General features: G+C 48.0%; 1 protein-coding gene across 1 annotated transcript in view; it reads right to left on the reverse strand.

Moving 5' to 3' along the window:
* Positions 1-631: 631 nt before the first annotated feature.
* CCDC64 (coiled-coil domain containing 64) overlaps positions 632-10,390 on the reverse strand; it is a gene marked incomplete at both ends in the record, with an annotated part of 36,939 nt that continues 27,180 nt past the window's right edge. Inside the window, 7 exons of the mRNA XM_010075444.1 lie at positions 632-752; positions 3,392-3,522; positions 5,631-5,774; positions 6,954-7,172; positions 7,476-7,655; positions 8,654-8,800; positions 10,145-10,156. Coding sequence (XP_010073746.1) covers positions 632-752; positions 3,392-3,522; positions 5,631-5,774; positions 6,954-7,172; positions 7,476-7,655; positions 8,654-8,800; positions 10,145-10,156 — 954 coding nt within the window. The remainder of the gene's footprint in view (positions 753-3,391; positions 3,523-5,630; positions 5,775-6,953; positions 7,173-7,475; positions 7,656-8,653; positions 8,801-10,144; positions 10,157-10,390) is intronic.

Below are 10,390 nucleotides of genomic sequence, written 5' to 3' on the forward strand. Positions count from 1 at the left end.
TTTTTCCACTCTCAAGGGCTCTCTGCCTTTACATGGGTTTCCCCCCCGGCCCCAAGTAGAGCATCTGCAGGGCAGCCGCTGAACTGCCGTGGGTTTGGGTTTTTTTACCTTGGTGGAGAGCTGGGATTTTAGCTTCTCCATCTTGCTGGATCTTCAGAGTTGATGAAAACAGTGCAGCTATACCACAAAACAATCACCACAACCTCTCTGCCTCCCACCTTTCTGCTCTGTTATGAAAATGCAAGGACGTGCTGTGCCCACATGTCCCCAAGGCTGTGCCTGCCCAGGGACATCTCCTGCACAGACACCTCTCCTCTCCAGGGAACAGCAGGTTTGTCTGCAAAGTGTGTGTTACCCATGCTGCATGCAGCCATGAGATACAGTTTGTTTCTCCATTTTAAATGGGTATTCCTGTATAATTAATTCAGAGCTCACAGCTGAAAGGCTTTGAGCAGGGGAGGGCTGTGTTTCATGACCCTGAGCATCACTGGCTCCTGCAAACACTTGTATCTATGGATGCTCAGGCTGAGAACGCAGCAAACCCACAGGGAGTCGGGAAAAATAATCCAAAGGTGCCTCCTGGGCTGCGTGCCCCCTGGACCCTGCCCTGTGGTGACCGGGGGTTGCTCACCTGCCAGGCCTCCAGCTGCTGTGAGAGGTTCACTTTCTGCTGGATGGCGTCCAGCAGCTGGCTGTTGAGGGACATCATGTCGATCTTGCACTTGGCCAGTTCCACCTCCACTGCATTCTTCCTGGAGGGACAGCAAGAAATTGAGGCATATGATTTTTTTTCTTTTTTTTTTTTTGTTAAAGTAAGTGTTAAACATATCCTCGAGGAAAGTCAACAGTTTATTTCATTGCCAAGTCCCCAAATCCTAAGGTCTTCATCTCCTTTATATTCTGGACAACCTCTTTATCTGAAGAGTGGGACAGAACTGTAGACATCATTACAATTAAAACAAAAGATTTCTGGTAAACACACTATGAAAAACAGAAAAAGATATTCAGATACACTGCTGTGTAAGATAACACAGTGTGCCTGGATAACATAGAGAATTTTCCATTAGAAATGCAGATCTGAAACAAAGTAGAATCTATGTACAAATATTTTTTCCTTTGCTAATGCATAGGAAAGGAAATAGTATGTGCTAAACCCCCAACGACCTGTGTATGATCACTTGATCAATAAATTGCAATATAAACCAAACAAATAACCAAAACAACTCCTCAAAGACTACAACTCAGTTGGGACTTGGACTGAAGGAAGGAAGAAATGAAGGAAGTTTATCACAGCATATGCTTTTGAAGAATGATGAGCTGTTAAAATGGTTTGAATTAAATGCTATGCATTAAGGAAAGTTCCCAATTTCAGTGGGGTTGTGCTGGCCCTTGGGAACACTGCTGCTGTGTTTCTTTGCAGGTGTTTGGTGGTCACTGGGCAATGATGCCATGGCCAAGGTTACCCAAAGGGCCCTGAGTGCTCAGTGGCTGAGATGTTCCAGCTGTTACTGGCTAGTGGAAAAGAATTGTCCTCCAGAAAGGACCAATTTCCTAAACTGCCCAAGCGAGGAAATGCTGCTCACCATGCTGGGAGCACACAGGTGAGCACAAATCCTACGTTTTCAATTAACTGCTGTGTGATGGGAAACCGTGACATGACTTGCTGGGAACCATCTTTCCTTGCAAACATTTTCAGGAGGAATAATTGCATCTTATTAACTGTAGCTAATTCATTGCCTCCTAATAGCCCCCTTGTGCTCCCCTGCAGAAGAGCAATTTGGGAATTTGTGTTTATATTCCAGGTAGCGGTTGCTTAACAGCTCCTACTATAGGATCCTATTTTCCTATTGCTTCCTGTGTTGCCAGATTTCAGCTTCAAGCTAAAAATTTTCCATGCCAGATGTCTGCCTCAGGCAGTGATTTTATTTCTGTTCAGAGCTAGGGGGTTTTTTGGGGAGGGCTTCAACAAAAGTGACTTAACCCTTGAGGTGCGAGGTGGGAAGCGTATCACGAGTCTCCTAGGTGGCTTGCTGCCCGGGAGCAGCCCCGCTCGCTCTGTGGAGGGATGCTTTCATTTCTAGCAACAAGACTCTCTTGTCTGCTTTCAATCGCAGCCCCTTTCTGCTCATTAATCACCCGCCACTCACCCGTACGCACTTGTCACATCCCCTTTTCTCTGGGCTCCTGCCACTGCAGGACAGTCAGCTGTAAATATTAGTGCTTTGTCCCAGCAGGGTCATTAACTGCCGTGGAGAAGCTGTACCGTTCCAGTCCTGGCTGTGGGTATGAGCACCTTAAATAGCCTTTTGTTGTGAAGCTCCCTGTTGCTGCTTGGATATTACCGGGAGCTTTATCATGATGGCAGCACGTTGCCATAGCCACAGCAGAACCAGCAGCCCACACGCACTGGAAATGTCAGAACCACCTCTCTTGCACCCGGCAGTACAGCTGGGATGCTCCTGATTTTTGCCAACAGATGAAGGTGTTACAGAGGACAGCAATGGGAATTTTGTAGCCAGCTACCTGGGAAAAAGTATCACTGATTATTGGTCACTTAAAAATGGTGAAGGGACTGTGCATGCTGATTCAGCTCCCCACATCCTCAGGGATGCAATGTGCTCATGTTCCTCCTCCACTGGCTGAGGGCTTGAGTATTAGGCATTTCCATAAGGAGATGGACTGATGGTGTCCTGGCCCATTGGCATATTAAAGAGATTATCAGATGTATCCTTTCTACCTAGAGCACAGGGGGGGTGAATGTTTCTGCCCCTCTCCTCAGGGCAAAGAGTGCTCTGGGCAGTTTGGCAAGCTGGGGGAATGGGGGTACAGTGTAGCAGAACTGTACAGGTCTGCAAGGAGGATGAGGAAAATAAAAAGTCAGAACAATGGGAGAATCCTGAATGGAGAACTAGAGAACTACAGGACTGGAGATGCAAAAAAGACCCTAGAACAGGAAAGGAGGGTGAGTGACCAGCGGAATGATTTAGGGAAGAAGCTCAAGCAGGGCTGTAATGGGGATGGGCAGGAAAGCAGAGCTGTCTTTCTGGACGAGCAGAAGAAGGAAAATATGACAAATAAGGCAGACCTAGTGTTTCCACTTGGTTGCCTGAAGACCTTTCCTCATTCCTGGGACACAGACCAGCACTAGAGATGGCAAAAACATGGTTCACAGCATCCTCCCAAATGCCCCCAATCCTGCCATGGGGCATCTCTGGAAATCGGCATTTCCTGCACTGCTCCCAAGCTCCAGCAAAGCCGAGACTCACCCCATCACTTTGTAACAGCTACTGAAATTCATGGAGACTGGGAATAAACCACCCTGGAGGCTTCTCCTGCTAAGGCACTCCATATCTGCTAACCCAGCCTGGCTCTGGCTATTCATACCACTTACTTGGCAATGGCCTCATCTCGGTCCCTGATGGCCTGTAGGAGCCGTTCACTTGTCTCCTTGTCTTCAGCAGCACCTCGCAGCCGGTCCCGTTCCTCCTTCAGCGTTGTCATTTCCACGCTCAGCAGCGTGACCTGTGGGCAGAAGGAAGGAGTGAAACCCAGGGTTGCTTGGACAAAGTCACTATGACTGGACAGGGGGGGGGGGGGGGGGGGGAGGGTCGAGGGGGGGGGGGGGAAAGCCACATGGGCCAACCTGGAGGCTGAGCTCCCCTGCTTGTGGGAGAAGCTGTGTCTGCTGGGAGGAGGCTGTTAGTGCTGGTGCAATCACCCATGAAAAATGCCACCTCGCCTTGGGATGCTGAAGCGTTGGTCTGAGGAAGATGAGTCACCAGGACAGCCTCAGTAACACACAGCAACAGCACTGACAGCTGTGTGGGGCAGGACCCACCTGTGACTTTGCTGTCCCAATGGCTTTAAACCCAGTATGGCGTGAGCACTGAAATATTGCCCCTCTCCAAGTGGTCTGTCTTGTGCACACATCCTCTGATTGTTGTATTCTGATCTTTCCTGGGTTAAATTATTGCATACATCATTTAGCAGCAAAAAAAATTTTTTTGGGGGGAGGTTCGTTATGTCTCTTGAAGTAGTATGAAGCTGAAGACAAAGGACGTGAATATTCCCTTTCACGCCATGGAAGGTGTTATTGGCACATCGTACAGGTTTAATTAAACTTTAAAATATGTGCAGAGTCTTAAATAGTCTGAGAAATGATCTATCACTTTGGTCCTGGGCAGAGTGAGTTAATGGGGTGTGAAATCATGCAAGGATTGCATTAGCACAGCCTTGCAATATTTCATACACGTTTAATTTCTTTGTCTAGGGCACACACACGCTCTGTTATGCTACTCCACCACCTGGAAACCCTTCCAGAGTTTGACCTACCTCTTTTCTCTAAATGCAGCTCAGTAGTGCTTGAATTCTCAAAGAAATCTTTAAATAGAGGGCAGACAATCAAAAAGGGCTCAGCACATCAGCAGCGTGGGAGGATCCGCCGCTAGTGCAGCATGGCTGGGTCGGGGTAGGGGGGAGGAGGGTGCAAATGCACCCTGTCTGTGTGCAGAGGGTCCCTGCTGTGTGCCGGGGCTGCCAGAGAACCAGGGAGCTCTGCCCGAGCTGTGCCCTCCCATGGCCCAGCAGAGGATGCACCTCAGAGCGATGATGTGATGGAGAGCAGTGGTGGGAGCCATGTGAAAGGTGCTGAGTGTTTTGCTGAAATCCCAGGGGACAGTGGATCAACAGGCCCAAAACACGTGTGTTTGGGGATAGGTTTGGGGTTTTAACTGCTTTTGTCTGTGTTTCAGGTCAGAATGGGATGCCACAGAGGGAGGAAACAGACCAGGCAGAAGGCGTGAAAACTGCTTTCCAGTGTAGACAGAGGCAGGGGTGACTCCTGTCAGTTCACTCCTGTCTCCACCAGTTCACCTTGCTCTCAGGCAGGAGTAATGAATGTGTGTGGTGCTACGAGGTCCCAAAAACCATTTAGGAGGAGTTCCCCTATCAATACCTGTGACAGCCCAGAGGGATGCAGAGGCAGCAAAGCACTGCTGTCCTGGATGGACCAGATTTCCATGCGTATTGATTTTCTTTAGCACTGAACTGAAGATGATGTTGTCTCTTCTATGGGAGGTAAGAGTAATTATTAACCTTGAGCAAGTGCAAGGCTGGGTTATGGGCAAAAGCTGCAGGAGATGTGTACTTGCTGTGTGAGGCTGGAGTGCTTCTCTGAGAGCAATGTCTGCTGCATTTGTAGTTACGCCCCATCTTTCTCCATATAGCACAGAGGTGTGAAAAGAAAGTAGAACTGCAGTATTCCCTTTTCCCCCTAAATATTCAGAGCTTTGGTAGTCAGAGACCCCTAAAAGCGGAGACCGCAGTCCAGACTTACAATCCAGGGCAGCTCCTCTGGTCCATCCTGGCTGGGGAGTTTGGGGAAACCAGCAACAACCAAGTGTGCTGCTCCCTTCTGGTGTCCTGTCAAGGCCTTGTATGTAAGGAGGTGCAGCATCCAGACAAGCAGGCTCTGCCCTGGGTTCAACAGAGGCTCCCTCATCCAACCATAACTGGTTTTGGCCCAAATCCTCCTGGGTTATTTATCATGTTGACCTCTTCTATGGAAGGCATGTCTTGGAGGATGAACCCTGGTGTTACAAGACCACATGTAAAGTGTGGGAATTGCTAACCTGGCTGTGCAGTCGCTGCAGCTCCTCCAAACTCTGCCTCAGTTTTCCCCGTTCTCCGTCCATTAATTCCCTCAGGGCTCGTGAATCCTCACTTGTTCGCCTGATCTGCTCCTCTAAGGTGTCGTCATCACTTCGTCGAGAGCTCTGAGAATGGGAGAGAAATCTCTTGCTCAGATTTCACTTTAAAAAATGCAGTTGCATTAATTTGGTACTAGTTTGGGATGGAGGGTACTAAACAAGGAAGAAGAAAGTGTGAATGTGACTTTGGCAGAGTTTCAGTTTTGTTCCCATATACATCCACAGGGGAAACATGCTCAGCCAAGGGTACTGCTTCTACACATGATAAAAAGAGCATGCAGACATGTTCTCACCTTAGCTTAAAGCAAATTTACAGAGAGACCTACTGACCCCTTGGTAACATATGGCTACAGTCTCCATGTTTGTGGACCTTTTGCAGGACTCCCTATTTTTTTTTTAACAAATACAACTTAATCTCTATGCTCAGCCTTCTTACTAGCTGCTGCAGGTACTGAAATGAGGAGGGTGAGTACTCCCATGCAGGTCTGCAGTTGCAGGGTCTGCACTATCTTCCTCACCATGGCATCTCAAATAAATTATACTGGCAATGCACCCAGCTTGCGGGTGATGGGAATAGGCCTGATTTGAGGTATTGCAAAAAGGCAGGTGTTTTCTCATAATACTGCACTCCTGGGGATGCTGAGCGGTACTCCATGCCATCCCCTCCTCCCCAGCAGCCCCAGGGCCATACCCCACAGACACCATCATGTGTCAGCAAAGCCCTTCACCTGTCAATGGATTTGAGTTTGGCAGCTCTTTCCAAGACAATCGTACCCAGTGTCAATTCACAGGGGCAGAACCTACCCCCACAGGGGTTATGACGTTTTTGTGACACTACTGCTAACAAAGCAAGGTTAGGAAAATCCCAAGAGAAATAACTGAACTGTGATATGTAAGACAATCTGCAATATTTCCGCACTGAAACTCTAACTTACTGTAAATCTCAAAGAAAGCCTACTTTCATTAATTTTCCAAAATGACTCCCAGATGAATGACAGTTACATGAGCTTGAAACTTACAGTGGTCTGACCACTGCAAGCTGAAATCCCACGTGCTGGCTTGGCTCTTGGCTGACCGTTTGAGATACGTAGAGCAGGCTGGGCACTGTGACAGCCTATCTCTGTGGGCCACAGAGGTTTTCTCAGAGACTGGGGACTTCAGGATCCAATGGGAACCTGCAGCAAGCTCTGTCACTTGGGCAAGGGGACACACACAAGCCAAGGTCTCCCTGCACCACCAACTTACCGTGGAGTCTGCCCCATCCAGCACATTTTGTATCAGTCTTTTCAGCTCGCTGAGAGCTGCCCGTAGGCTGCCGGCTGGGACGTCTTTGGCTGATGAGGTTTCTGAAGACTCATCCATGGAGGAGTCTGTAGAGACTGCTGAGTCTGCGCTGTCGTTTCCTCTGAGATGGGAGCAGAGATATCGCACTTGGCAATACGCTTCCCAGAGCTGCAGCCTCAGCTGGAAGGAGAGAGCCTACATTAGCCTGGGACATCAAGGCCATGGAGATCTTCCTTCCACAGTGAAGTAAGGCATGTGATCACCAAACCTCACAAATATTTGTCTAGCTTGCTATGTTGTTTTTGAAATGGATGCAAAGATTTACTTTCATACGGTCAGAAGTATGTTGATACCAGAGCTGGGACCACAACCCCAATTTTCTGGCTCTTGTTTCAGCTCCAAAGCCAGATCAAATGGATTAAACTCCTTCTGGGGCTGGTCACAGAGGTCTCTGGGCTTTCCCAGGGGCTGGAGGGAAAATACCTGTTCTCGTTCTTGTTCCAGCTCCTCTGCCTCCATGCTTTGCTCTATCTCAGACAGCAGGGACGTGCTGGTTGTGTTGAAATTTTGGAGACTTCTCTCCTCGCTGAGCTCTTCTACCTTCCCCTGCAACTGTCGGTAGGACAGCCGCACCTCCTGGAGCTCTAGCTGGCTTTGGTGCAGCTTGCAAAGGTAATTAAGGAATTGGTAAAGGAAGCAGGAAAAAAAAATTAGAGGAGGTGATATGGACTAGATGAATCTCTTGGTTTGTGAAGGAGCTGAGAGGGAGGAATGGGTGTCACGAAAGAGGGTTTCCAGCCAGGAGGAAAGTACTTTTGGCTGGTATTGCTATTTATTGGAGCTTAATAATCTCCAAATGTCACTAGACACTGCTTAGACTCCAGAATATCCTGAAAGATAAAAATAGTAGGTTAATCAGCACTAAAATGAGGAACATTGTGAAGAAGTTGGGACTCAGGTTAAAAAAATTGCTGAAAACAACCCAGCAGGAAATTAATCCAAAAAGAAAAGTGATATGGACATGTTTTTAAAAAAATCTATACACATATACACATACAAATTTATATTTTAAAAATGGAAAAAAGATTCAGGGCTCTTTTGGAGAGCTGGGGATCCAGTGGTTGTCAATCCACAGAAAAGAAATGGAGAAGTCTTGCTCTCTACTAGGATGCCTGAAGCCACAGAGGTGACAGCTTGTTCTCCGAGAACTCACATTTAGTGACACACAGCTGTGAACACCATAGGGCTCGTTGGGAAACCATCTGAGCAGACAGAGCTATAAGGCCAGTTACTGCCCTCTGGGACAGTGGGGTCTAAAGAAGCCCCTTCTGAAGCCAATTCTACTACTAAAAAATTAAGTAAAATTAACAGCAACCAGAGTTCTCTGCTTCTCTTTACATTTACCTCATTTCTACAGCACCCTTTCCCATTCCCTTGCTCAGATCTCCCTCCCAAACTGCTTTTCGCTGTCAAGATGCCCCACTGTGGCTCCTGCTATCTGTCCCTTTGGGGAACACCCAAGACCTTGCTTGCTGCCTTGCTTACGTGAGCCATTTTATTCTTCCAGTTGTTTTGTCTCACAGTTCCTATCTTCCTGGTCAATTTTACCCCAAACTTACTCCATTTCCACCTGCTTCCCTGTCCCATCACTGCCTCCTCACCTGCAGGTCCTTGTCATGGCTTTGTCTCTCCAGGATGAGGACTCGGTCCTGCAGTTCCTCCACGGTTCCCTGGAGCAGGTCATTCTCCTCCATCATGGCACTAAGGCGATGCTCCAGCTCCCGCTTTCTGTCCGTCAGCATTTTGATCTGCAGAGGAAAGAGAGGTGGTATCGGACCCCGCACTTTCCAGGGAGCAGAGAGGAGGGAAATCACGTTCCCAAGAGAGAAATGAAACAGCAAAAAAAAAAAAAAGCAAAAGTACGTACATACCTATTCTGTACCTGTATGAGAGAAACTGTATCTCTGTGTGTGGTTTAAAGTTGAGGAAGCTCCTCCTTCCCTAGGCTGCAGAGGTGGCTCCAAAGGGGCTGGGTGTGCATTGGCCAGGGAGGAGGCAGAAATGCCCAAACTGATTAAGTGGAGACCAGCTCTGCGCACCCCTTGTATCTTAAAATTTGCAAGACTGGGCAAAACCAGTTACCCTTCCTGGCTGCTCCCCAAATGAGGATGGTGGCATTTTCTCCTGTATGGGTGCTGGAGACCACAGGGTGAGCCTGCAGGATCCTGCTCCCCCCAGGGCTGTCCCACAGCACTGCCCATATGCTTTTCTTAATTGCTGCATGTTTGCCAGGTCCTCACCAGGGATCTTTCATTTTACTTGTGAAGACTCCTTTCTGTGCCATATTTATTTTTAGTCTCCCAGTGATCAGTCGTCTTTAAAATTGGTTCATTTCTTTTAATTGCCAAGGGCAGCAATTTCAGGTGAAGAGGGACAATGTGCCAAGCAAAACTTCTGCGATTCAGTTAGCTGGGAACAGTGCACAGGATGAATCAGCACTAGCCAAGGTCACTTCTTGTTTAACCAAGAAGAAGGAGCCTTCTCCCAGATTAGTACACACAGGACCTCGGGGGACTGGCTATGCCATTTACCAGTCCAGTATAACCCTAAGTATTCCCTATGGCCTCCTCTCAATTCATGGACCATAAACAAATTCAGCAGCTTCCAACTGCTTTCTTAGCCTCTTTGGGACCTTGTCTCTTTGCTGCTTTCCAGGTTGCTGGAAAGATTTGGCTGCGTGAATATTAGCAAAGTCTGTGGACTTGCTATTTCTGCAGGGGAAAGGCTGCTGTAGGTATTAGAAAGCTGCTCTTACGTGACTAATGGTTTCTGAGATGTCTCTTCCCACCACCATCATGATTTGAGTGGGATGGAGAAAAGGGATGTGAGAAAAATAAGAAGTATAATACAGAGATTGTATCAAGGGTTCATATTTGGTATCAAACCAGTGACGAGCACCCTGTGAATGACTGTGTAACAGAAAAAACATCGCTCTGCCGTGGGCCCTGGGACATAGGGAGGGCATAAGGAGAGAGGGATTTGGAAAGCAAGAGACAGGAAGGAGGTGAGGAGGCAAGGCATGCACAGTGACAGAAATGCATGGTGACAGCAATGCACGCACGGGCAAACCCTTTCTGAACTTCTATACTTACTTCAAGGACCTGCTGCTCCACACCAAAGGGAGGGGAAGAAAAGGCGAGGGACCAGCAGGGAGCAGGTGGGAGTGGGAGAAAAGAAGAAATGGAGAAATTTTAGGAAAAGCTCTTCCAGACAGATTATAAAAAAAAAGCAGTAACGTAGTAAAGTTGGACTTCTTCTACCCCTCTGGTTCCTGCCTACATGGTCTCCAGTGAGCCCCTTCAGGGAAGGGAAGAGGAAGGAAGGTAGTTTCATTCCTG

The sequence above is a fragment of the Pterocles gutturalis genome, unplaced genomic scaffold (genome assembly GCF_000699245.1).
Source record: "Pterocles gutturalis isolate BGI_N339 unplaced genomic scaffold, ASM69924v1 scaffold26092, whole genome shotgun sequence".
Classification (NCBI taxonomy): Eukaryota; Metazoa; Chordata; class Aves; order Pterocliformes; family Pteroclidae; genus Pterocles; species Pterocles gutturalis.